Source organism: Tyto alba, unplaced genomic scaffold (genome assembly GCF_018691265.1).
Source record: "Tyto alba isolate M040663 unplaced genomic scaffold, T.alba_DEE_v4.0 Super-Scaffold_14, whole genome shotgun sequence".
In the NCBI taxonomy this organism is placed as follows: Eukaryota; Metazoa; Chordata; class Aves; order Strigiformes; family Tytonidae; genus Tyto; species Tyto alba.
Genome location: NW_024881276.1, coordinates 4,436,183 through 4,464,042, shown reverse-complemented (window position 1 = coordinate 4,464,042; position 27,860 = coordinate 4,436,183). Strand labels below are relative to the sequence as shown.

Sequence of the window (27,860 nt, the reverse complement as noted above, 5' to 3'; positions counted from 1 at the left end):
TGAGCAACACGTGAGACAATGAATCTGATGTAGTGAGGGATCGTCCTCAAGTTGTGAATAGCTTTTTGAACAGATCTGCAGCTTTAGCTGGGAAACAGTAACACTGATCGCAAACAACACAAAGTACAAAATGTTAAAGTCCAGTGTAACCCTGCAACGGTTACTAAAGAGAAAGGAGCTTGTTGCTCTACAGAAAGAGGTCCTGGTGCATACTAATTTGACAAACAGTAATTTTATTGAATGTAAGATGCCAGTAAAAATGTTTTGGTTTAATAGCGTGTACTGCTTCAATGTCAGTTCCAGGGAAACAAGGCTCATTCAAGAGTCAGATTAGAAATAATGCTCAGAAATATTTGGTAGCAGTATACACAGGCTTACAAACTAAAACTTGTGAAAAATTTGTCACGCCAATACTAGTTAAACAAAAACACACACACATGCACATACACCCCATGCACCACCAAAAAAAATCCCAAGCAATCGACCAAAACAAAACTCCTGCCGTGGTGTGGCCCTAGCCAGACTTTCTAAGGAGACATAACTTTGCAGTGAAATTGCACAGATTTTAGGGCTTTGAATTGTATTAATGACTGTTTTTTTTTGCAGGAGTGGATGAAGTCAGACGTTATTATAAGCATGCTGCTAGAACTCTAGAAGACTTGGGGGTTGAAGTGGGTAAGTGGAAACAGATTATATTAGTTTGTTTTTTGTTGTTGTTATCCTGTGTCTGTCCCCCTTCCACCCCTTCCAAGGACTACCCCTGCAAATGTTTTACTTGCTTAGCCAGTTTAGTTGTTTAACAGTTTTCTTTTTATCTTCTGGTCTTTTGTCATAAGTGACATAGAAACAATTTTACAAATTTCTTTTTGTGTCATTTCAGTATTTATATTCTTCACTACTATAAGTTCACTCTGAAAATTTGTCAAAGGTAGAAGGGACTAGATGAATGTCAGTGCTTGCTTTTAGTACTCAGACATGTGCAAAATGCCAGATAGAAAGTGGCAGTATAAAGCACACAATGACTCAAAAACTGAGTTTTTGCTGGCAGAGAATTTGCCTGTATGCAGCAGTGAGTAAACAGCAGCTTCCTGTGCTCAGGCACAGTGAAAAGACAGTTAGTGCAAGAAGAGGAAATACTGCAGGGTTCAAAATACAGAGATAAAAATAATCTCCTTTCTGCTTCATTGTTACAAAGCTCTTTCTCAAAAAAAAAAAAAAAAAAAAAAAAGTTCTTGGTTTAAAGCTTAATTCTGTTGAAGACAATAAGTAAACACAGCTGTTACCTCTGTACTGGGTCACTAATGAATGTAGTAGTGAGAAACAGGATGCAAGGTCTGTGCTAGCAGAATGCCTCCTCCACTTCCAGACAGAGTTTCATTATTGGGGAAGAATTTAAAGGTGTGGGGGTTTTGGGTTGGTTGGATTTTTTTCTTTGGTTTTTTTTTTAAGGCATGTCAGCATCAGCATGGTCACATCTTTAGTGATTACATGGTGAGAAAGATGTAAACAGTCTAGAAACGCTGACAGAAAAGTTTAGTTCTAATTTGGACCAAAGACAAATGGAAATCAATACTTATGTTACTGGCAACTTTTAGAGATCCAAGGCATGACATAATTTTTGAGAAATGTATACTTTTTCAGTAAAAATGCTTGCACCAGAAGCATTACAAGCTGTTAAATAATCACACAAAATAAGTAGTATAGTCAAATAGGCAGTCCAATTTGAAAACTTATATTTTATAAAAATAACTGAGCATAGACATAAGTGCAAGGAGGTCAACAAATAAAAAAACTGATTCCAGCCATGATTATCCCTGCCGTGTATTATACAAATCTGATAGTTTAAGCTGCTTCATCCTTCCACCTCACTGACTCCTACTGACTTCTCCAGAACACAGTCTTGAATTCAGCCTTCATTTTACTCAAGTAACTCAGAGAACTGAAATGTCAACAAACTAATAGATGAGAGCTTCTTTAAGTAATTGGTTAAGACCTTTTGAAGGGTAAAGTGTATTATAACAGAGTTAAGTTGTGAAAGAAGTGTGAGTGGGGGGGAGAATGCTAAACTTTCTGTTCTTGGGGGTGGGGGAAGAAAGTGCAGTTAATATCTTCAGCACAGGTAGGTCTACTTTTCCTGAAAATGCAACAAAGAAGAAAAGACAGCATGACAGAAGACAAGGAAGGGGACAAGCTGGTCCTGTTACCCTGCCTGGGAGGCTGGAAAAGCAGGGTGGGAGAAACAAAACTCCGGGGCTCGAAGCGCTGTGTTATTATTTATAGCATTTCTCTTGAGGCACTGAAGTAGAGCAGTGACAGGCTTTATACAAATCTGCACAGAATGAACTGGGTAGGGAATCTAGCAAAGGCAGTAGCCATGCTGTGCCAGTATTTAAAGAATAAGGACTTTGTCCTCGGCCTGGAATTCATGTAAAACCTGCGCGGCAGTTCCAGTTTGCTGGCGGTTGCTGGCAGGGATCCCGGGCAGTTTCTGGGGAAGGGAGAGTAAGAGGAAAAGGAGCAAGTCCCAGTCAGCTTCCTCCCACGCACGTCTTAGAGGATCAGGACTGCTCAGCACACCAAGGAGCAAGAGGGATTTCAGGGCAAGAAGAATCATTGAGAAGAGGGTTTGTTTTCCACATTGTTAGAAGGGGTTGGCCTTTTTTATTAGTCTTGATCATTTATTGTGTCGTACTGGCTTACAGAGGGAACTACTATCTGCTGTTTTCTCGGAATTCTGTAAGTAATTCTGCTGATTGCTAGAGGCTGATGTTAGATTAATGGATTAAGTAATTTTTTTTTTTTTTTTTTTCATTTAACAGCTAAGGAAACTGGACAAGCCTTAGGGCCCAGGACTGAGTTCATGACACTCCTAGAGATGTCAGTGAGAGCTCTGCTTTCAAAAGGAATCAGCCCCTAACAGAAAAAGGTGAATATATATATATACACATATTTAAATTATTGTGGTTTGTTTGGTTTTTTTTTTTTTAAAAAAAAAAGTTTGATATTTCTTCTTGTCCTTTAGTAAGGTTAGTGTTCCTAAAATTGCTTGCAGTAAATCAGGAAGCACTAATGTTAATACCACCGCCAGGGTTATTAAGACTCAAATATCTTTTAATACCACCACTGCAACTCCCTGGTTCGAAATTCACAGCTTTCCTGAGGGACTGTACAAAATCTCTGCCTAAATACCAATGTGCCTGCCATCAACGGCTGGATGTGCTGCATGAACCCCTGGGGAGAAAGTGGAAGGCGGCGGAGCTGTGACACCAGCTTGGAAAGCTTGCCAACACCCACGGGAAATCAAGGGATTTCTGAGATGTCCAGACCTGTCTGGTTCCTTTGCTCCACTACAGCTCACAAGGGCTGTGACAATCCTCAGCTACTCAGCATAGGCGGAGAAAATTTTCATTGCAATAGTTGTGGCTTAACCACGTACCCCAAGGCCTTTAAACACAACACTGCCTACCAGTTGCTGGGAAAGCAGAGCTCTGCCTCCGTTGTTAAAGCACCAGAAAGAAGTTCCCTTTAGAGCTAAGGACCAGAGCCACTGCTAGATCTTTCCTCTCGAAGATTAATGCCTTCGGGCACTTTCCTGGTTGCCACCTCAGCTCTGTCCTATGGCCCCACAGTTCATCCGTGCTTCGGAGAACTGCGACCAGGTTGATTCTGAGGCACCACTACCATACAAATAAAAGTTTTTAGCTTATAGTAGTTAGTCCTTTCCTTAAGACCAGTACAGCCTGTCTTTTAAATCATGACGTTAGGCTTCTGGCATTTGCATTTGCAGCAAGGTCCTGCTTCAAACAGGCAATGCCTGTTGGGTCGCAGGGATCTTCCTGCTACCCCGTTAATCTCCCAGTCAGGCAGTGGGCAGGCAGGACGAGCTTCCAGCACTGCCTTCCCACTTCTTGCCAAGAGAGAGGGGAAAGTGTCATCAACCCTATGGAAAATTCCACATTTAATAGAGATCAAGCTTTTTTAATTTTTTTTTTTTCTTTTTTAATTTCCCGTATTGTCTCAGCTATAGCCAAACAAGTACCTAGATGTCACTTGGAAAAATTGTCAATGGACTCCAGGTTCTGACTCTTTTTATACTATTTTCCTGGTCAGAATAACAGCATCTGAAAATTTTTTTATCATATGGCTCATTCTTTGAAATGCATAGGGCAGGATTATACTCTGCTCTGGCCAGTTTAGTATTCCTCAGGCATTCAAGGTAATTGTAACATTCTTATGTACCAAAAAGGCAGCAGAAAGTTATCTCAGAAAATGCTGTATTTTCCCACTGGAGAACATGCTGATTTTGGAGGGAAAAACCCCATAAGTCTTTCATTATTGAAGATGGAACTTTCCAGTTCTCTGTGTTTAGAAGTGACTTTATGTTTACAAATGCACTTTCAGTTGTTACAGATAGTAAATAGTCTTACTATCTTCAATCTGTTCCTTAATAGAGCCAACAACATCTTTGTTCTTGTGCTGGTTTGAAATGGAAAGAAGTGTGGAAAAGTAGGGATTTTGCATGGATGGGATATTTCAGATTTATTATTTTCACAGTGAAGGAATGAATATTATCTCTAATATACTTCATTATATTATCTCTAATATACTTCATTATCTCTAATATACTTCATTATGATGTGATTCTGACTTTCTCAAGGAGAAATGTAATCATTATATTATCTCTAATATACTTCATCATCTTGATATATACATCATATATCAAGATTTATACATCATATATCAAGATGAGTATATGCCAGTCCCTGATGGAGATGCTTTACCATGCACTTCTGCATGACTGTTTGCACAATTCCATTGCAACATTTTCTGCAGATCCTTAGTCTGTGGCCATTCACAAGGAAAAGGAGTGTATTTCCCACGCCATTCTTTGTCCAAAACAACTAAGTGTGCTCTCTATTTCAGCAAGCATAGGAAATTGCTTCCACTCATAAAAGTTGACTTGCCAGATAAAAATAAATATTTAGAAACCAGAAGGCTATTTCTAGGTTTTTAAAGTCCAGGTTGAGATCACCGAGTTGGCAGGCAGAAAAACTGGCTTGTTAAATTTATATATGGCATTAAGCTTTGAAGTCCTTTATGGAAATACTTATAATGATATTTATGTTTCTGGACAGGTTTTAGTAACATTCAGATAGAAACACCTTCTTGAATCTACTAGATGGCATCCAAACATAAGAACGTTACAGTCACTTCCCTGTGAATTACACTGCAAATATTAGTTTCCAGGATAGCTTTTCTTTGAGGCATTTTTTGTAGTTTCTAAGCTCACAGTAAGGTTTAGGGTTTTTTCCTGGACATTACAGATAATTCAAGGTTAAGTAAAGTGAGGTGCTAGTTTTACTTATCGTTACCTCGTTTGTAAAACAGTGAACACCAGCAGTTGTGTGCCTGTATTGAGTAACTGGCACCTTTAACACTTTTTTAAAGCCGTGAGCATTTAGCCTTCTTTCCAAACATTCATAAGTCCCCCTGGAGGTATTGACAGCCGGGAACAGGCCAGGTCTTGCAAAACGGCCTGCTGTGCCCTCTGGCCTTACCCCCCCTCAGAAGTGCTCCTTCTGCCTTGCAGCGTCGGTTCAGCGGGGCTCTGCAGACGCGCACACGCTCGGGAACGTGGGGACGGAGTTACCAAGCCCCAGCAGCTCAGCCCACCTCCGCTGTAGCCAGCCGCAGGGGTAACGCGGGGCAGCTAATCACCAACCTCGCAGGCAGGATCACCACAGCTACTGGGCTCTGATTTTTGATTTTTTTTTTTTTTTTCCTTTTTTATCAGAATTTATGTGACCAGCTATGTACCTGTTTCATACAAGGGGAAACCATGAAGTTTACCAGGGAAAACAGTGGTAAGAAAAGACATTGGCTGATGGTCTTTCCTGGCTTTTAAGTGTTGTGCTTAAGAAAATGTAAACAGATCTCTCTCTTCCCCCTCTCCCTGACCCAAACTCACTGAGAATCTAGAGCAGCTAATACATGCTTAGATCTATTGATTTTTCAAGGCCTTTTACCCTAGTTTTATGCGACATGAAGGCTTAGGAGTATATATAATATATAGTATAATACATACCACACTGCAGTATCTATTAATGAACTAGCAGTCAGTAGATATGCTCTAGCATATATATTTTACTTCAGGTGAACACCTGTAAACTGCCTCTTGCAACCACCTTGAGCAACAAAGATGTGTGCTGAGATATTCGTAGGGTCTTCTTAGAAGACAACCAAGTTTAAGCCCGTTGTTGCAGCCTCGATTTTGCAGATGGTGCCATGGCTGATGGAACGCTTTCCAGATGCTGCACGTAGCACTGGGTGCAGTGGATGCAACAAAGCTGCTGCCATCATGACCAGTGTGCTCCTGCACCAACCACCTCCATGCTCCTGTTCCACCCGTTCCAGGAGCCTTAACAGGAGTGTCCTACACCCCTGTACAAGTGCTGCCTCAGAAGACTTGCAAGCATCCAACCACTCATTCTGCTGGAAACATCTGCTGAGATCGGTGCAAATCGCAATAAAGATGTGCACACACAGAATTGCTGTGCAAGTAAAAAAAAAATATATATATATATATATTACTGGTTTTAGAAAACTCAAGAACTTTTGTAAATTTTCAGGAGCTCCATCTGCTGGCAGTATTTGCATCTATACTGCATCCTCATAAAACTTTAAGAATAAATGTTCAGTCTATTGTAAAGCTCACAAGTGTTTTTGTAATATTACCTCTTTAATTTTAATTTCAGGAGCTGCCTAAACATTTGGCTAGTTTTATTCTTGTTTCCAAGAACCTGTATATCAAGTCCTTCGAAACCCAATTTTTTACTGATGCTGGTTGATGATCTTGGTATTGGAGATGTGGGTTGTTATGGCAATGATACAATAAGGTAAGAATGTATTCTATAAAATAAATTATCCCTTCCTGGTGAATTTCAGTGGAAAAAACACTGATGACACGTAGTATTAGAAAATTCATTATTAATGGATTAGTTTATCTAGATACACTTATTTTCAAACAATGTAAAAAAAAAAAAGTTCTACAGTAATTTCTCCCGGAGTAAAAATTATACAGGCATGCTTGAGCAACTTTCTTCTAATCTTCAGCATATACATTCAAGAACTTTGCCAATCTGTCTGTGCACTGTGGTTGTCAGACAATTTATAAGTTTCTACAACTCCAGGGTTCAAATGTAAAGGACTGAGATTAGGATTTAATATCAGTTTACAACTCTAGTAGGCTTCTTATGAAATGAAAGCTCAGTCTGTGTGCTATATTTATCCACAGTGCAGTTATCAATCTGTATATACATTGATTGATAGAATGACTGTATCTATATCCTGTGTTTGCTCTAACCTATTATAGACTTAGAAATTGTGTTGTACTGTATCTACTAATGGGATCTTTTTCACTATGTTGCACGAGCTTTTGATATGGGATAGAGCTGAAAGACCTTTTTTTTTACTCTTTAGTCATTAATAAAAATGCATCTATCCACAGAAAATTCCTTTCTAGGTGGTCAAGATAGCTCAAAAAACATAGAACACTGATTTTTCCTAGTTGAGTTGTAGATAAACAGAGAGTTTTGTAAATTTGATGGTGATATCCTTGATAAAACTAGGAGGAGCAGGATACCATAAACTTCTGTGTAATACATTTTTATCAGAAATGGGATTTTTCTCTTTAGGACCCCTAACATTGATGGCCTGGCAAAGGATGGAGTGAGACTTACTCAACACATTGCTGCAGCTGCTGTCTGTACTCCAAGCAGAGCAGCTTTCCTGACTGGCAGATACCCCATCAGATCAGGTCCGGCCTCTCCCTGATGGTTCAGTGGAGTTTGTCTAGCCATTGTTGCTATTAAAAATCCCCTTAAATAAACCATTTTAAAGACTAGTTAATCTAAGGATTTGGGGTCTCAGTGAGATGGGCAAAAATAAAGATGACTAGATTTAGTGATTGATTTCTATGGGAAAATCCCCACATAAAGCATATTTGATGTGGCTCAATGACAACACAGAAATGGATGAAAATCCAAACAGCACAAAGCACCCAGAGGCAGAATCATGAAGAAAAAAAAATGTATAAATACTATGTTCAATATTATTAAGGTTATATTAAGTAAAGTGTAATATTTTTAATATCCTGGCAAACTTTTTCATAGTGAAATGTGTCAGACTGTGGAATAGTTCTCAACAATTATGTTTTAAAACAGATTTACTTCAGCCATGTAAATTCATGACAAAACTTCAGCTTCAGCCACCACATATGGCAGTAATAATCGGTGTAGATCCTCTGATGTGATTCTGACTTTCTCAAGGAGAAATGTAATCAGGAACTGTACATTTCAGAAGTGTGTACCCCTGATTCTGTAAGCCTTTTGTTCTACATAAAAGTTATTTTCTTTTTCCCTTTTCTTTTTTAAATATTATATTGTGATAGAACTTTGGATGTAAGAGGTTGCCTAATGTCCAAGCAGGGCATCTTAGTGTCATTTGTAGACACCCCAGCGTAGCTGAGGCATCTGAATTGGACTAGAAGATAATGACATGGGACTTGGAGTAGACATCATTCTGGAGGTCAGTCAGAATATCCCAGGGTTTACTCAATCACTTATAAAAATGCACTAGGCTTAGGCAACGAAGTCCCGTTCATTAGAAAGAACAATCTGAGAAGACTGAAAATCTGAAAACTGGCTTGTATTATCTTAAAGACTGTTATTCCCCTCTAGGCATGGCATCTGGCACTCAACAGCGGATTCTCTTCTGGAATGGATGTTCCGGTGGGCTCCCACCAAATGAAACTACTTTTGCCAGAATACTCCACCAGCAAGGTTATTCTACAGCTCTTGTTGGTATGAGACATAGCAGCTTGCCGTTCTTCAAATAAGGCTGCTTCTCTAAATATTTTTCTTTGCCAAGATGTCTAGGATCAGTTAAACTGGAGTTTCTTGCATGCATAACTTTCAAACTCAGCAGGATTTTTACAAGGCCATCCACAAGCCCCAGTATCAGCACAACATATCTGATAAATCCAAAATGAAGATGTATGGAATACATAGATATACACGGAAAACAGAAGTAAATGCAAAAGAAAGAATCTTGTTTGCCCAGTACAGATTGATTTAGGAAGAACTAACAGAGATATATTCACTGATCTATTAAGTAGAAAAATGCTGTCTGCCAGTTGATACCCAGACACCACAGTGGTCTTAATTATATCTGGTGGCTAGATTTTCTATTATTTACTCATCTCGCTTATTATCGCAGTTAAGACTGTAAAAGTGCCTCATTTTCTGCGAAAAGAAACTGTCAAAAAAAGCTGAAAGTCCCATTGACTTCAGTGGGTTTTGGATCAGAATACACGTCCAGAAAAATAAAATCCTACTGACTCTTTGCTGATGTTGCCAGAAGAGTAGTTAAAGGCTGTGTCTTTCAAGCACCTCTCATTTTTAAGCTCTTTTTGATGTAGTCAAAGGTGTCATGCGCTTAATTGTAATTACTGTGGTTTTCACACCTCTGCTCAGCTCCAGCACACTGAGGTGTCATTTAGTTCCTAAACTGAAGTGAGCCTTAGTGATGCACCAGCTCCACACAAGGCTGTGCAAAGGGGTGAACCTTTCCCTGGCTCACTACAGTCTGGTAGAGCTTATGCTGGGCACTACACTCATATACAGGGGCACAGAGGTGGTTAGCAGTTTTCAGAAGTTATTTGTCTAGCTAATAGCCCCTAGGCCCATGGTTATAATCTGTCTGTCCTTCAGTGTCAGGATAATTACACTGCTCTGTCATATGACTACATTAAAATTCATTATTGGTGTGTGACATATTCTGATATGTCCAATTGTACGGGATAATTGGAATGGCCTATTTTTGCTACTCATTTTAGGATGAATATAGACACACAGAGCCAATATGTACAGCACCTTCTTCCTGAAATTTGTTCTTGGACTGTGAAGGTCAGATAGAACTTTTGTGTGAATTAGTTAATATTTATGCATTTAGCTGTTTCTTTTGGCACAAGGGTTTCTCCAGTTTCTCCCCATCAGTCTACCTGTTAATGAATGGCTACTTTATCATGTGAAAAATAATAAGCACCAACTACTGCAACCCTATTTGTTCTTATTCAAGGTGGTGTCTGAGCTGGACCGCTGACCTACATGGAATTTTAACAGATACGTGAGGAAAACCAGCTGTTCTAGCCAGATAAAGTGTCGATGCATGATTGCTGCCTGAGAACCTGTCCCCATTCCACACCAGCTCCTTCCTTGGCTGCACCTTAACCGAGCAGTGCAGCCAACCTATTAGAAATACACCCATGAGAAGCGATGTGGGATGTAAGATCTTTGTTTTATATTTTCAGGGAAGTGGCATTTGGGTGTGAACTGCCAATCCCGCCGTGACCACTGCCACCATCCTTTAAATCATGGCTTTGATTATTTTTACGGCATGCCTTTTACCTTGTTGAATGAGTGTCAAGGCACAGATGACCCTGAACTGGCCAAGTCTTTGCAAGATACGTATTGGCTTTACACGCAGATGATCATCCTTGCAGTGCTTACTCTTTTGATTGGAAAACTTACCAATTTATTTTCAGTAAAATGGAAAATAATCGTATGTCTGGCCATCTGTGGTATCCTGTATTTCATCTCCTGGTTCTCCAGCTATGGTTTCACCAAGTACTGGAACTGTATCCTGATGAGAAACCATGATATCACTGAACAACCGATGAATCTAGAAAAAACTACTTCTAATATGCTGAAGGAGGCAGTTTTATTCATTGAAAGGTAACCAACAAAAGTTGTATCATGTTTTAAAGATTTTTAAAAGTAATGTGATTACTGTGCCATACACCACGAGGTTAGGCAGCTGGCATGCTGAACTACCTGTCCTGATGCTGGCCAGTAATTTCTTGTTTTCTGGCATTCTCCTACTTGTTAGCATCTGACTGCAGTCCTTCATCTTACACATAGCTTGTCAGCTCCTCAGAAAAGGAAGATGATTTTTTTTGTATTTATGTTTTGTTCACCTAATACTGGCCAAGGACTGGGCCTTCTGCCAGTAGGAACAGATAAATTATCTTAGCATGATGAATGGACTGTCATAGAAAGTGTCATATGAAGTTAGTATTTTACAAACAGGAAGGTGATAGTGAGTTTTATTTTGTTTTCCAAAGGTGTCCTTCATTTACAACACTATCAGTAACCTCAGCTGGAACTGAACAAACCACTAAGTCTTTAAAAGTACTCATGCATGGAGTCTGGGCATATCTTTGAATAAGATGATACTATTTCTGTCAGGGTTTAGGGATCAGTTGGTTGTTTTTTTAAGGGAAATTGGAGGTAAAAAAATCCCTTCTGTAAAACTTTGAGCACAGATAATCTCAGGTTCCTAGGATATCCTGCCTGGCCTAATGTTAAAGGGATATGGTTACCCTGTGGGTGCAGTGTCATATCTGCCTCTTCCATGAGGATGTCTCAGATGCTCAGTGACATCCATGTTTAAGTACGCCAGTCCTATTCTCCTTGCCTCTGAGAGAGTGTCAGTCTTTTGTCTATGAACTTTCCGAGTCAGTTATTTAATGTCCTACACATGTCTAATTTGGATCCAGAAAAAGAAAGGGCCCATTGCTATTTTGGTCTTAATACAGAACCAACATCTTTGAGGAGTGTTTTAATCCCCTCTGTCTCTCAAAACCTCAAAAATGCAAAGATGTCAAAATCAAAAATTTTTGGTTTAGACCACAATAATAATAATTTCTATTGAGATAGTCACTACAATACCACTGTTATATTTTGGGTTGAGTGACAGTTTGCAGAGAAATTACTACTGTTTTCTTTTCTTTCAGAAACAAGCATAGACCATTTCTTCTCTTTGTTTCCCTTCTACACGTTCACACCCCTCTCATTACCACAGAGGAGTTTCAGGGAAGGAGCAGGCATGGCCTATATGGAGATAACGTAGAGGAGATGGACTGGATGGTGGGTAAGTGGCCTTCTTGAAGAAAATCATTTATTTGAAAGTGGAAAAGAAAGAAAAGGGGTGATCACAGAACCCCCTTTTTTGCATATGTCAGAAATCAGTGAACTTGCCTTGGATACACAGTTAGATTGCCATACCATTACCACACTTCTTTTTTTTCTTTAAAACGAAAGCTCAAACTTCTCTTGTGAGGATTTGTTCTTTTTCTTTTTTAGTTTACACGCTTCTGTGCTGCAGTGTTAAATGCAGTCAAATAATCAACTACGTGCTTGATCACGTCATTAATCAAAATGTATGACATTTCTCCAGTTCTGTCTAGTCTCAGAAGATGTAAGTGGTGCTGCTGCTGAATGTCACACTATACCGTGGTTGTTTTGTGTACTTGTTTGTCTTTATTGAAGAATAACCTTTGGAGCAGAAACCAGAACTCCCTCCTACACAAAAAGCCAAGTTTAAAAGCTATGGAGTTTCACTTAATAAACGGTGTGAAGTCAGTACATCTTAAAGACTCACTTAGGTCTAAATCTAGGCTCTAAGTGCCAATTAGGTTTAAAAAGACCTAGATTTAGACCTAAGCCTTACTTAGTTGTTCCTTCCTGCTTCAGTTGAGAGAGGGAGATAGCTACTGTTTGCATTTAGTCAAAAGTGAAGACCTTATTGACAAAATACTCACCTCCTGTCCAGGCCAAGATTCAGTTCCTGAATCTTTTCTTCCTGCAATAACCATATTTACAAAATTGTATTTTGAGAGGAGCCTGATTGCTTCTGATGGGCAGGCTGAGAACTCCTGCAAGATCCAGCTGAACCAGAGGACTCTGCTGCCATGTTCCTCTTCCAGATTTTGGGCACCAGACACCTTCAGGCACAGGCTACGCAAGTAGAGCTGGATGGCAGGAGTCCGTTGGTGTAAGGAACATGCCTTGTATAGGCCAAACAGGATGGCAGCTAGTGAGGACAGAAGTTTCCAGCAACGGACAGCTAAGAGATTTGGAGTCTAATTCAGAACCAGCATGCCTAGACTCAATCTAAACTCTTTTGGGGAGAAGGTGTCTATTTTTAGGTAAGGTAAATAAGTAGTTTGACCAAGGAGACACAAGAAGTTTGTAAAGAAGAGACTGAACAAAAGAGCCAATCACTGGCTTATGCTTTTTGCTTTCTTACTTCAGCTCTTGCTGCTGCTTCTGTAGCTATGGAAGCTGTTCTTGGTGAATATATTTGATGCAGAAGGTGATGAGGACAAGCAATCAAAGATAAATCATATTCTGTGTAAGCATTTGGTACTATCGGTACCAAAAACATTCCTTATGAAGTTAGGTTTGAATTACGGTCTCTGAAGTTTTTACCACTGACATCAGGAGAAGATTTTGGTTGATAGTATGCAGCCTGATCTCAGAGTCCCTGTTCAGCTCCTGGTGAGACACAGCAGTTTTCTGTGATTAGGAATCTAGGCAGCACTATTATTCAAGCTTTTCAAGGTGCTTGAAGCTACACAATGGAGATGAACCTTGACTCAGAATTCACAACAAAAAGCTGAGAGAGTATTCTGAATAGCTTGAATAAAAGGATCGTTCATTTAAATTATTTTCCAATTGGTTTTATTTTCCTGGTTTTTTAGACACCACAAACAAATTTTGGACACGTTCAGCAGCTTTCCATTGGGCTCTTATTGTATCCATAACGCAGGATTATTCTTTGCTTTGCTAGCAGTAGCTCATAACAGAACTCATTCAGGTAAATGCAGAGACTCAGTCTTCACTGAATTTCGAGTCAAGACCTGAAAAATCTGACTGCATCTCCAGACATAGTTATGACATTTTGCTTTTGTTTATAGGCAGGCTTCTGGATGTTATTGACAAAGAAGGCTTGAAGAATACCACATTCGTTTATTTTGCATCTGATCATGGAGGATCCTTAGAGGCTCACAGAGGAAACGCTCAGTTGGGTGGATGGAATGGGATCTATAAAGGTAAAATTTTGGTAGTGTGTACATGCATAAGACTTCTTCTTACAAAGAAAATGACAGAATAAAATACACCCAGATAGACTATATTTACCAAGAGATACCCTGGGATGATAATCTTGGATTGTAGGGCTGGAGTAAATTCAACACATCCACTATTCATCTTTCAGCACCCAGACAGGATCACTTTCTCCAAAGCTACTCCTGACAGCTGTATTGTTTAAACTATTCTTAAAGACCTTCAGTGATACCCCAGATAATCCCATTTTCATTGTCTGTGCTACTGGAGGTTTTTTCCTGGTGCCTACCTTGGATTTCCTTGCCGCAGTTTAAGCAACAGATCTTGCCTTGTTCTCTAATCTACAGAGGAAAGATTCTTCCTTTCCTCCTTGCAACAGTTGTTGCATGTCACCATGCATTTCAATGCTGTTATGATCCACCCTCATTCATCCTTTCTTTAGACTCCAGTACACTTGTAGCCCCTTCTAGTTCCATGTTGTCTTTTAAATATTGTGAGCATACTATCTAATCCATAACCTGAAACATTGCTTGAAAATGTTGCAGTATCATAGAACATCTCATGTTGGAAGGGACCCATAGGGATCATCAAACCCAACTCCCTGCTCCTCACAGAACTATCTAAAACTAAACCATATGACTAAGAGCGTTGTCCAGACACTCCTTGAGCTTCAACAGGCTTGGTGCCATGACCACTTCCCTGGGGAGCCTGTTCCAGTGACCAACCACTCTCTCAGCTGGCTTTCTTCTAATGTCCAACTTGAACTTCCCCTGCCACAGATCCAGAATACACTGTTTGGAGTCCCACTTGAAGCATCCTTCTGTTTTCCATAGTAGACAATGATCTATGTCAACACTGCCAGATATCATGATGATTATTTTCTTGATTTAGTTTTCCAGTTTCTCATCTGTCATACAGGTGTTTCTAGACACTATATGACTGGCCTGCAACACAGTGTCAAAAATTCTGTGGAAATGAAGATCTATGGTATCTCTTGCATGTGCTCCCTCCAGACTGCCAAGCCTCAAAAAGCCACTGTGACAGCTTGGGCAGCTCGGCACTTACTGTATAATGAAGACTGAAAACAGCTCCCATCCCTTATTTCCCTACAGAAGATTCAGGTGCCTTGACCTTGCTCAGCACCAAAATGCACATTTTCTAGTAGTAAGTTACTTGATGAGACACACAAACAAACAATGTTTGATACAGCTGGGATCTCATTCAGGAACAGTCCTAAATGCTAAATTAGCCTTCAGTTCTGGATATGAAGCTTCTATGCCAGTAGCAGATGCAAAAAGGCCAAGGGGCTCACTTCAATAACTCAGAGCCTAACTTAGGGAATTCGGTTCTACTCACCTAACACAAGTTTATTAGTAGCAGGATAGCCTGGAGAGGAAAGGTAGATGTGATTAGGCAGAGATTTCTGTATGAGAGGACAATGATGAAGTCATGCCTGCTTAAAGAGGAGACAAGGAGATAAAACATCAGTTTAGATATTAATAACAGAAAAGCATTCCCATTTACATCCACATACAACAGAACAGGGGACATCCCAGTGAAGCTAACTACCAAGATTAAAAGATTTAGTTTAATTCAGAAATATCTGTAGAACTCACTGCTGCTATTGCTAACAGGATATTAAAAAACAATATGGATAAGCCACGCTTATGAATAATGAGAGCAGCCACTAGCGAATAACAAAGCACGAGATACCGTTATCTTACATAGCACAAAGATTATTGCACAAGCAGCTGGACTTGCCCTGTTTATAATCCATCACGCCACCCTGTCAGCCTTTAACGCCAAGCTCTGGAACCTTGCCTCTCCGCTAACTACGAGCACACCTCCTCCATAGCAAAGTCTGGCATTACTTAGCAAAGCCACAGGCTAGTATAAACCACTATTCAGCTGCTGATTTATTAGCTGAGCTGATAAGCTAGCTTCAAGTTTTCTTTGCCAACTTTCCTATAATACTTTCCAGCAATGACTTGTCATTCCTGCTCTCTTATTGCTCCTATCAGGGCCAAAGGTCATATAGGTACCTGAGCTTCGCCGTTCTGCAATTTTTGTTTTCTAACTGGACCCTCAACTTGGAGTTCTGGCTTTAAACCACATTGTTTCATTAATATCCCTATCCTTGACACCTATAATTCATATCTGTAATTAGTTAATCGTTCTCAGTTTGATATACTATTCAAAATATTTTGACTTGCAAGAGAGCCAATGCATGGAGGAGAGAATTTAGAAGAAAACTAAAGGAATATAACAGAAACCAAGCTAAGAAGGACTCTTTGGATTATCTCAAGACAATTTTAACAGAAATGTAGGTGGAAAGTCTTCATCACTGCCGCATATTCAGAGCCCTCCCCTATTTACTGCACAGGTTCTGCACTATTCCATTCGGGACCCCCCCCTCGGAGCATCCCTGGGACTGTAAACTCCTGGAGGGCAATCAAACATTATCCTAATTGCCCTCACTGCTCTCCAGGACTGCAAATCATTTTGTAATGTTCCTGCAGCCTCTGACTGTGAACTGATAGCCAGGCTGGCCCTGTGTTAATCCCCCTTCGTCGCGCACCAAGTGGGACTGCAGCCTCTATTCCATTGACACCGAGTCAGATTTTGCTTTGTATTAATGACAGACTTTTTTCTTGGGCCTGTTATTAGGGAGTGTGCAGATTATTCTTAGACCTGACATTCAATTAAAATTGTGGGTCAGAATGTCAGACGGTGGAATTGTTCCTCTTCTGCCAGAAACACTGCTTAGTATTGGGTTGCTGTATGTGCCACCCAAGAAAGCAGTGTAAAATAAAGAGCTTAATAATATTTATTTTTGAAAAACAGAATTTGCACTTTAATCATTCTACTGTTCTCCAGGATTTAGTGTGTTTTCATTAAAGTTATTTAAATATTCTACAAGTTTTTAAACCTTTTATTATGCAAGCATAATAAACATCTAATATCTTTAACTCCTTTAAATTTTTTGGTACTTTTCCCCCCTACTTCTCTAACAGGTGGAAAAGGAATGGGAGGCTGGGAAGGAGGGATCCGTGTCCCAGGAATAGTTAGATGGCCAGGAGTGTTGCCTGCAGGGACAGTTATCCATGAACTGACAAGCCTTATGGACATCTTCCCAACAGTGGTTCACCTGGCTGGAGGAGCAGTGCCTCAGGACAGGTACAAGGGTGGTTTCATAAACCATATTTGCTTCCCTTTCTTGATTTAGGTAGAAGGTGACTACATATGTTGTGCATCTTAACAGCCACAGGTTAAATTGTGTTCGTTTCTTAACCAGTCAATTCTCTAGTTCGCTTTCTGTGTAGCTTTCCCCATCTTGGCTGCTCGAATGGAAAAGGCAAAGGAAAACAGTATATTTTATCGAGGGTCATTTAGCTAATTCAGTTTTCTAATCACTAAAAGGCAACCTGGTTGATTTGTGACACTGGCGTGACTGTAAGAAAATAAACAAAAAGCCCTCTTTTAATCTTACTTTTTATGAAAAATCCACAGACACTCACAACGTTGGTTGGTCCTGTTAGAGTACTAGCACAGGTCTTTTCCAAGACTAGAAATCCTGTTTTTTCATGAGTAGAGAAGGTGGAGAAAATGGCACACGTCCTGCATTTGGTTGCCAGTACTGGAGAAGTAGCTTCCTCAAAGAAAATGATTTATAGCATCTATGTTAGACTCCTCTGAAGAACATGAGAAACGGTGGGTGGTTAAGCCATTTGAGCAAAAAGCATAAAAGTACTGGTGGTGTGTAACTAAACTGTTAGTCAATGCAGCAAGCAGAGTTTTTTGTTTAGTTTATTTTTTTTTTTGTCTTCTTTTTATAGAATCCTCAAGCTCATATTGCTATCAGTGACTTCCATTTCAAGGAGCAAAATTAAAAGCTGTGAACCATGCCTTCACTATGGTTACCACTTACTCTCAGGAAAATTACAGTGATGGTAACTTACCTCCCCAGGCAGGATGTGTTAACTAGCTATAATTGCAAAAACTGCTAGTAACTGCTAATCACCGGTCTCCACCCATCCACTCAATTAAAAAATCTCAGGGCTCATTAGCTAAACAGTAGCTTGGTTTAGAAATTACACTTGAAATACCTAATGCCGTATACATGGAGAGTGAGTACTGCTCCTGCTCCAGCTGCAGACTGAAATTCCTAAGCAGCCTGGTGACTGCGGTCCTCTCCATCAGGGTAATCGACGGGCGCACCTTGCTGCCTCTGCTGAGGGGGACAGTTCAGCGCTCCGGGCACGAGTTCATGTTTCACTACTGCGGTGTGTTTCTGCATGCAGTGCGGTGGCACCAAAAGGACAGTGAGTACAAACATCCCCCTCCCCTGCAGATCAGAGGTGATGTGATGACCTCTAGCTTCCAACAGAGTATCATGTAAAAACATGGGTGCACGTATGGAGGAAGTTTATTGCCTCAAATGCTCACTTCTGCGAGGTGAGTTAGCTGTCCTTCCTTGCTGGAGATGAAGGGGTTCGCTTCCTGGGTAGCACAGCTTCAAGAACCTCCCTGCCATTGTGGTGTTTCTATTGCTTTTGCTGCAAAAGCGTTTGGGATCAGCTTTAGTATAAGATTGAGGAAGGAGGAACTGCATGCACAAGGTATTTATCTTAAACAGTAGTTAATTTGTTTTCAAGAGTGCTATCTTATTTATTTTTTTTTTCAGCTGTGGCATTAGACAAGCTGACTGCAGCTGAAATGCTTTCCTGAGCTTTCCAACAATCACCTAATCTTTCCTGATGTCACCCTCCATTACAGTGTAAAAGAGGTTGGTGACTGGTGGCTGTGTCCTTATTCCTGCTCAGAATGGAGGATGGTATTTGTGTGACCAAACACATATACCTGGATCTGAGATTGTTGTTTTACAGTCACTGGAAAGAGACAGATGTCTACAGGGTGCGACTCACCTCCTTCTGATTAGCACATCTTGGCTAGATCAGTCAGGCATCTTTCTCTCCACTGACTAAAAAGGGAGCTGAGACTGACCATATCAGATATAAAAATCACCCTCATGTTAAAGTTAGTTGATCTGAATTGCACCTTCTGTGACTGGATGATGTGACAGTAAGTGTAAAGTTGATGAAATCGTGGTGATGTCATTTTATCCTCTTTTTCTTTTTCTTTTTCTTTTTCTTTTTCTTTTTCTTTTTCTTTTTCTTTTTCTTTTTCTTTTTCTTTTTCTTTTTCTTTTTCTTTTTCTTTTTCTTTTTCTTTTTCTTTTTCTTTTTCTTTTTCTTTTTTCTTTTTCTTTTCTCTTTTTTCCTGGAGAAATACAGAAGTCAATGGAGTAGACTATGCCTACTCATTTTCCCATCCTTTAGATACTTGAATGATCCTCTAATTTCTGTTTTGCTTTCCCTGCCTGTGAAGTGAGAGAATTACAGAGTTCTTGAGAGACTGCAATTAGAGAACAGCTAAAAATGCTAGGGCATTCCCCCACCAGCAGCTGTTCACACTCAGCTGGTGCACTGACAAGGAGCTGGCTGTTCACAGAGCACTTTGAGTGCTGACCGTAGGGTGAGATAACCTTAGGCAGCCCCGCAGGAAATCATTTTTATGTCACAGTGTTAACTGGGTGATTGTTCTCGTGCCCCCTTACATTTCCTTTATGATATTTTCCGATACAATGACAGTATTAAGTACAGATAGTATCACGCTAAGAATCTACTTGCTGAGTGAACACGTGAAGACTACAAAACTTGTACTTGCAAATGTTTCAAAATTGAATTCTCTGTTCCCTTAGATACACACACACACATCGAGATATGAAGCGTACCAAGGTAACAGCTGAGAACTTTGCTCTCTTTCTTGTTGGCATGAATAAATACATAGCAGAGTTGCAACAGCAAACTTTTAGTCATGCTGCCAGTTTAACCCTGAGGTCAGTGCCCTCACCAGCACCCCAGTTTGACAGCAGCATGGCTCCTGGAAGTCACTGAGCTCAGCTGGCAGGAAAGAGGGAGGAAAGGGACTAAGGACTAAGTGTGAGGAATGTGATGCCAGGTGCTGTGGTGAAAGTTTGGTTTTGGTTTCCTGATCCCCAAAGATAAACCTGGGTACTTCACTGAAGGAGAAATGTGTAAGCTATACAAGCCATACAGTACCTGAGGAGCTAATCCCTTCTGGGGAGACCCAGAGCATCCCATGCACCGCTGAAGGAGGTTTATGGCAGAAAATACTAAGCACAAGGGTGTTTCATGAATCCAGTTCTTCTACGGAGTGGAGCATCTTCAAGCCTTCCAGGGAAGGGTTGGTTTGCTTGGCCGAGCTCCCTCGGCCTTGCTGCTTCCCCCGAGCTGGGGAGTTGGGTGTCCCGATACCACCCTGGCTGTGGGAGGGAACCACACTTCAGGTGCTCAAGGCCAACACTTTGGCTGTCTCAACTAATTTCTTATCTAAGGAGACCAGGACTCGATTCATTTCTGCGTTTGGGCACAAGCAAAAAATGTCATCTTTAAGTGAGTGACATGTGTAAATTACCCCTCTGTATCTTTGCTCTCCCTGTGGAAATGTGGCCTCTGCACTAATTATCAATCAAGATTGGTTGGACCAACCCTCCTAACCTTTAGCTTTAACTTTAAGCACTCAGTTTTAGTTAGGGAGTATCTCCTTCTGTGGCTGTCATGGTGTGTTTTTTTTTTTTTAGCAGCACTTTAACATGATTAAAATACAGGAGAAAAAAAAAAAAAAAAAAAAAAAAAAAAAAAAAAACACTGGAGGATGGAGTGGCGTGCCCCTTCCCTGGTGAGCACAGTAGGCCAGCGCCGGAGAGCAGGGGCAGCCCCCACCTCCCGGGGCCCGGCGCTTCCCGCCCGCGGCGGGGCAGGGCCCGGGGCCTGAGGGCGGGGCCGCCCGCGGAAGCCGCCGCCAGGGGGCAGCGCGGCACCGCCAACCGCCACCCCGGCCGCCTCGCGCGGCCCGAAGGCTCCGGAAGGCCGCGGCTGTCGCCAGGTGAAATAAAATCAAGGTTTCCCCCTCAGGGCTCTGCGGCGCAGCTAGCTGCTCCGCTTTCCGTGTTCACAGCTCGGGGTGCCCTGTTGTGCAAAGCTACCCGGCGCCTGTGGGGGTGCAGAGGGAGCGCGGCCAGGCCCCCTCGCTCCCCCCCCCCCCCCCACACCCCGGCTGAGGACGGGGGCGTGTTGCCCCGGCGCCGGGAGCCCTCGCCCTGGGCAGCGGCTGCGTTGCCAAAAAAAAAAGCGCTGTGGCCACCTGAACCGCATACCCTGAGCTCCTCGACCAAAGGTTTTTTTGCCTTTGGAGCGAGGCCGGTGTCCCAGGGCGCGCTGGGCATGGAGCCCGCGAGGGCCTGCGCTTGGCAGGAACCCCAGAGTCACTGAATGGCTCTGTACCCAGTGTCGCAGCAGACCAGGGAGTCCGAGACTGACCAGGGGAGCACAGATCTTAGAGCTGCCCCCAAAGAGGAGAGAGACCACGGTTCACCTGACGCAGACCAGTGCCAAGCTGGTCCCACCCCAGAACTGCCGGTAGCTTGAGCCCATTCGCCTCTCCACGTTACCTAAAGTGGAACAGTGGTCAGAAACTTAAATCTCTTACGCGTCTAAATCCATCACTATCCTTAGAGATCTCTCTTCATTTCTTTTTAATACCTATTTTTTTTTCCGTACAAAGAAAGCTTTGTCTGACTGCAGAGACTCCTGGAAAAAAATTCCTACTGGAGGAGTCGTACTGCACTTTCCTAGTGAAAGGCTAAATGCATACCCCATCGAGGGATGAGTTTGAAGAACTGCTTTTGGGGTTAAAGGACTGCTGTTCTCCTCACTTCCCTCTCACTTCTTGTTCTCCTAGGGCACAATTTTAGTTCAGAGCAGGAGCGTGCTTCTCAAACATACCCACCCACTGTGCTTCGGGCTACGTTGTAGAATGGGCTCGGAGATCATGACTATAGTTTAGCTGCAACTAAACTGAAAATTAGGCTCCAGGACCATACTGAATATGCTCTAATCACTAAAAGATATAATGTAGGTGGAACCAGACAAGAGTTAGCCCCCAGTAAAACACCCCCGGACAAACACAGCATGGATGCCAAGCCATCAATAACTGTTCTGCTCTACACATCAGTTGCTAACAAGCCACACTACCTGTAACATAGACACAGATACAATAGGCAGATGCAAAGTGTATTTTGCGTTCCTGTGAAGCCACACGCACAGCCAGATCTCCTATGAGTGCCCTTCTACAATTTTTCCCATTGAACCACAGCTGCTCATGGCAAGGGGGGTTGAAAACAGTGGGATGTTCTGACTATGAAAGACTGGTTAATCAAGTGTTGCCGTGCGGCTCGGCTTTCGGCCAAGCCAGAAATTCTGATTCTTTGCTCCAACTGCCATCCCTTCTGATGGGGCTGACAGAAAGACTCTGGTTTAGCTCATTTGCAAGTATATCACGTTCATATTACATATTTATTGTCTGTTTACTTCTGTCTGTTGGACAGGCTAGATATGAAGCCATTGTGTCTTGATGTCACCCAGGCAGGACCCATCAATTAAGCCCTTCACTGAAGCCAGAAGAATATTTTGTCTGTATGCTAGAGTCCTTTCCTCTACCACAGCACAATAAGGCTTATTAGTGACAGCCCATTTCTTTCTGCTTGTTAAACTGATTGATTGTTACCAGATGGGTCTGTGAGATGTTTGGATTGAAGAAGCAGGTTTCCTTTCCCTTGGACATACTATATTAACATGTTGCCCTAAAATTCACACACATCCTTCAAATTCTGTCAGAGCTACTTCAGTAGCAAATTGCATATCCCTCTTTGCCTCTTGGAGATGAGTGAACCCCCTGCTGCTTCCACCAGCACTGATTTCTAGCACTTTTTTTTTTTTTTTTTTTTTCTTTTATCCTGCTGTAATCCAGCTGCCTACTCAGCTCACACCAACACAGGTTAATTACAATCAACCTCACTGTATTCTTCAGAATGAACTAACAAGGACCTGGCTCTCTCCCAATCTGCAGCTCAAGTAATTATTTACAGCTATGAAAAGTGAATTTAAAATTTTGCAGAATCAGAACAATTCTCCTCAGACACTCTACACTCACCACTCCAAATTGCCATACAGTGTAGAAGTTATGCAGAATTCAGCTCAACTATTTATGGAAAAGAATGACTCCTTAGTTTGGTTTTCCTGAACCTCGATCACAAATTCCTACGTATAGACCAGTCTACTTGTCCATCTCATACTTCTTTATTAAATGGTCATTTTAGCAATATCACAGTAGCACTCGGACTTGAGCCAGCTAATCAGAAAAATGGATATAGCCCAGAGAGTACTTATTTAACTCCTCCTAACAGGTACCTATGCTACCTGACCCGCAGATGTAAGACCCAAATCTCAGGGAATATGACAGAGGATGCTCGCATTTGTGTCACAAGGCAAATGCTGTTTTATTCACAAGGCAGGGAAAAGTAGAAGGATGTGGAGCACATCCCAGCCAGCAGCACAGAGCACACCCAAACAGACCCAAGGAATACCTGTCCTTAGTAAGCCTTCAGGAAGTGAGACCATTTCCATTAAGAAGTCTACTTCCTACATCCTTTCTCTCCCAATTTTAGAAATGGAGATATCCAAAATCTGTAACATTTCTAAAAGTATTATGCCAAAACATTTCAGAACTATTGAGGCATCATCCCTCCACTGAGGTGCAGCAGCATAGCCTAGCAGGTCGTGGAAACCGTGGGGTGAAAATAAATAGATACAGAGCCAGCCAACCAGCCAGCAACTGGAGATTCTAAGCTAAAAGATTACCTGAGCCTTAATATCCGTTATTTGCTCCCCCTCACCTTTTAAGATGTTTTAAAATTTTATTTATTAACAAAATATGTTCTAGCAGTAGTGACATGACAGAGACAGAATAATAAAGCTTCAGGCTCCAGTCATGGAGAACAGCTCCAAGGACAAGAGAAGGAAAGTTCAGCTGATTCCACTGAACCAAAAAGAAAATGCCGTATAGGGACAATGCAGTGGTCAGCTATTTGTGCTCAGTACATTACAGAAGTGGCTCCAAGTGTTGAATGACCCCTTTCTTCTCCTCTCCTTTTTTCAGATACAGTATCTAACTTCTGTCTTATTGTTGGGCACATCCTTCCCTCTGAGTTCAGCACAGTGCTTTCTAAATGTGAGGTGAGGAATAGGGAGGAAGAGGAGGAGGGAAAAGGAAGGAAAATCTGTTGAACTGCATTCAGATTTAATCTTAGCCATTTGTCATTTCTTCATTACAAGTTACAGACCTGCACTTATCCAGCGGTCAATACTTGATAAAGTACAAGCTCTAAAGCTGCAAACTAGTTGCCTTCATCGCGTTAACTTAAAAACTAGACTGCAGATTTTATTGCTTTCATGGCCTGCAATTGCTGCATTATTTGAAAGCGTGCTGGAAAGTGAGCATGGAACTGAGCTGTGATCAGTTTCTGCCCAGGTGCCCTCTTGGCACAGATGTAGAGAGCCAACAGAAGAACCACCTACCAGTACCTGCACCCAGAAATCGGGGGCTACAGTCTCCATTTCCCCCACAGCCAAGAGGTGTGTGGAGCTTTGAAAGGATCCCAGAAAGTGGCAGGGACTCCCTCTGCACCCAAAATATTAGACCTAACCATCCACAAAGTATATATGGCTCTGCACGTACCCAGAGCCCAGGTGTGCCCATGAGCCACAAAAACCATTCTGAACCCCTGCCAGCTCCCAAAAGGCCCTTTCCCCCATGCATGACAACCACGACATAAGCTTGCCCTGGGAACAAGCCAGACTATCACTTAAAACGTGAGACCTTTCCTGCTCCTGATGCCATTAAGCTGTTCAAATGTGCTTCTTCTGCCACAGGTGGCACCATATGGAAAGCTCACTACGCCACTCCAGTATTCCAACCAGAAGCTTCTGGGGCCTGTTTTGGGAGAGGAATTTGCCCGTGCTTTGGGGATGGTGTAACCCAGCATGACCCTCCGCTGCTGTTTAATCTCTCGCAAGATCCTGCTGAGGCAAATCCTCTATCAGCTGACACCGAGCCTTTGTTCGACACGGTAATAACAAGAATAGGAAAAGCTGTAGAAGAGCATCGCCAGACACTGACTCCGGTCCCACAACAGCTGTCTCCTTACAAGAATATATGGAAGCCATGGCTGCAGCCATGCTGTGGCACATTCCCGTTCTGTTGGTGTGATGAAGAAAACAACAAAGCAGATGGCATACTTTAATACCAAAATCAAAGTACGGTTAGCTTTAAAAAAGCTGATAGTTTTTACATTCACATGGCTGCAGTCATACAAAGATACTGAGTCAAATTACGCTGGAATAACCAAAAGGGATTTTATTGTTGCCTTTTATTCAACCTTTTCTCTTACCTGCAGAAATTTATAAGCCTGAAGTTTAAAAGAAATTAAAAATGCTCCAAACATATTCCACCTATGGTTCACCTGTATAATCTATCCTGCAAGTTCATAATTCTGAATCAAATACCCAAATAAATAAAACAAAATTTCTTTCCTTACTGATTTTCAACTCAAGTAAATTATGAATGACAGGAAAGCCAGATTTAATCGCAGCTGTTTGAACGGGTAATATGCTTGTTAAGGCAACAGGGCTGAGCCCAAGAGGGTATCTCTTATCTTTTTAATGAAAAAGCTGCCCTGTGTTTAAAAGCACAATTGCACATTTAATTTGGAAACTTACCAAACCACATTGGCCCCTAAGAAATAAACCCTTACTAATTCATCTGAACATGCATTTATCTATCATGCAAGAATTCCCAGGAAAAACTGAACTGACAAGTATGTTTTAAAAATTAGGTAGCTAAAATGATCATCTCAAGTTCGGCAGTGAAGCATCTAGCTATTCTGAAATGAACTACTAAACCACAGCAATTCCTACTGACATACATTTTCCGTGTCGTTGTTTCACTGGCGAGAGCACTGAAAATCATCACCCAGCTGCCTTGACAAGATAGATCCCAAATTGCCCGATCTGTGAGACCAATTCATAAGCTGCGTGTCCCACTTGAGCGATAATGCCCCTGATTTCATAAGAGTGCTATTAAGCTCTGTGAAGAATGCGTTTTGTTTTGTGAGACAGCACTTTGCTTTCAGTAGGTGTTAAAAAATTCACCACACACACTAATCACTTCAGTGTACATGTCATCTTCTTCATGCCAAATAAGTGTGTCAGCACTCTGTGCAGTCATTAGGAAAAGGGAGGGAATTAAAATATCTAATCCTCTCTTGCTGCCCTCCAGTTAAATTAATCTCTCAATATATAATCCTAACCATGCTCTTGCAGGGTTTTTGTGTCAAATCCGATTTTTAAGTGAAGGTTCCTGCGTTTTATGCTTCAAAAAAAGTAGGTTGTGTGCCAGAGACTCAGACTCAAACGTCTAAGCCTTCCTGAATGCTGTATATTCACTTCTACCACACAGCTAAAAGTCACCGAGATTTCAGAAGGAACAAGGGATGGTAAGAGCAGCATAGCAGGTGCTTCAGGTGACTTGTATCCTTAAAGCTAGCTGCCTTGCAGCTCTCTTCAGTACCGAGGTTGTCCCCATGTGTCATTTTTTGCCTCGTAGAAACAGGAGGAGATAAGGTGGCCCAAGGCAGCTGATAAACCCAGAGCTGATAAACCCAGTGCTTCCAAGAGAGCTCCTGGCTTATACACCCCCACCCCCCCCCCCGATGGTATGTCATCAGTGTGATAAATTGTTGTTATTTCGCTTCTAAACAGCACGGGTTGTGACCATGATGCAGCATCAAACATGTCTCCAAAAAGCTGACCGGGCATTTCTTCAAGTTATTTGCTGTTTTACCTTTCCTCTCAAAGGTCACCAAGCAAGTCAGGTGGAAATTATTCCACGTGAATCAAAGGGCTAATCTGACAATGAACTGATAGGACACATCAATGTCAGACTTGACAGGAGTATCTAAAACCACATTTGTTCTTACTGCTTGATAGCATTTAAATCCACATCAGCATTGCTAAGAACTTGTCACAAGATTTCACATTTTTCTGTGGCTGACAGGGATTGAAACCAGAGCAGCTGGATTTTGCTGGATTCGTGCGGAAAGAAAAGAGCATAAAAGACCGTGCATTTTAAAGCCAGTTCGGCGATTCAGAGATGGAAGAGGAATCTTATCGCTCAGTTGGGGAACAAAGCCGAAAGCTGTTCCCCGGGGTCAAGCCAGTCAGTTCAGTAACACCTAAGTTGCCAGTTAAGCATGAGGATAAGCTTTTCGTCACCTCCCCTCACTGCCCCCCTCCTCACACCCCGTTCGTACACACGAACATGCCCTGTCACAGACAAGGCCACGGTTAGAGCCTTTCCCAGGGGATGGGAAGGTGTTCCAGCACCCACGCAGCACGCAAACACAGGCCCAAGCTCCTGCTGACAGACTGGGAAGCCCAGCACATTGGCAAAACCCCCGAACTCCATCTCCAACCACGCTATCGACCCAAGTTTAAAGCCAGGCTAAGAGCTAGCAACGTGAACGAAGCGCGCTTGGATTGGCTTACACCGCATCCATCACGCAAGCCTGCCCTTCACCTCACAGGACAAAAATCCCCCCCGTATAAAAGTAAACATTAAACATTTGTGCAACGCCTCCCTCCTCTGAAAGGCAAAGTCGGTAAGCTGCTGCACAGAGGTCAGATATTAAGGACTCATGAATGCATCTGCTGCCTTCCTGCCATCCAAACACAGGTAATTTCATCTTGGCTGGCATCTGTGGAAAGCCAGAGGGGCTTTTGGACAGGAGGGGGAGGAAACAAACAGGCCCGGCAACATAGAACAACCAGCTTTTTGTCAAATGCCTGTTCCGAGGCCTCAGCCAGGCAGAGGGAAAGGGGCTCTCCCTACCCCGAGAGAGGGGAGGGAAGGAAA

The 27,860-nt window shown here is 41.9% G+C and overlaps 1 protein-coding gene across 6 annotated transcripts; it reads left to right on the top strand.

Moving 5' to 3' along the window:
- The first annotated feature begins 326 nt into the window (after positions 1 to 326).
- Positions 327 to 25,479, top strand: LOC104356647 (arylsulfatase D). Of its 6 annotated transcripts, none has more exons than XM_042788976.1 (12): positions 327 to 675; positions 2,820 to 2,926; positions 5,795 to 5,864; positions 6,756 to 6,896; positions 7,695 to 7,816; positions 8,739 to 8,861; positions 10,370 to 10,793; positions 11,855 to 11,991; positions 13,820 to 13,954; positions 16,982 to 17,144; positions 18,168 to 18,289; positions 24,821 to 25,479. In XM_042788976.1, exons 3-12 carry the CDS (start codon positions 5,812 to 5,814, stop codon positions 25,189 to 25,191), a joined length of 1,791 nt encoding a protein of 596 aa, XP_042644910.1. In that variant the 5' UTR covers positions 327 to 675; positions 2,820 to 2,926; positions 5,795 to 5,811; the 3' UTR covers positions 25,192 to 25,479. The 6 variants fall into 6 exon arrangements, with proteins under 6 accessions (XP_042644910.1, XP_032856070.2, XP_032856068.2 ...); XM_033000179.2 differs by lacking the exon at positions 327 to 675 and adding an exon at positions 2,528 to 2,736 and having other exon boundaries at positions 8,739 to 8,840; XM_033000177.2 differs by lacking the exon at positions 327 to 675 and adding an exon at positions 2,528 to 2,736.
- Positions 25,480 to 27,860: the final 2,381 nt, after the last annotated feature.

What these genes read in the sequence shown, in the direction of transcription:
- LOC104356647 (XM_042788976.1), top strand. Translation starts at nt 5,812, where the DNA reads ATGTACCTGTTTCATACAAGGGGAAACCATGAAGTTTACCAGGGAAAA. An exon ending in CAGATACCCCATCAGATCAG is followed by an intron (nt 7,817 to 8,738) that starts GTCCGGCCTCTC and finishes ATTCCCCTCTAG; the next exon opens with GCATGGCATCTGGCACTCAA. An exon ending in GGAGATGGACTGGATGGTGG is followed by an intron (nt 11,992 to 13,819) that starts GTAAGTGGCCTT and finishes TTTTGTTTATAG; the next exon opens with GCAGGCTTCTGGATGTTATT.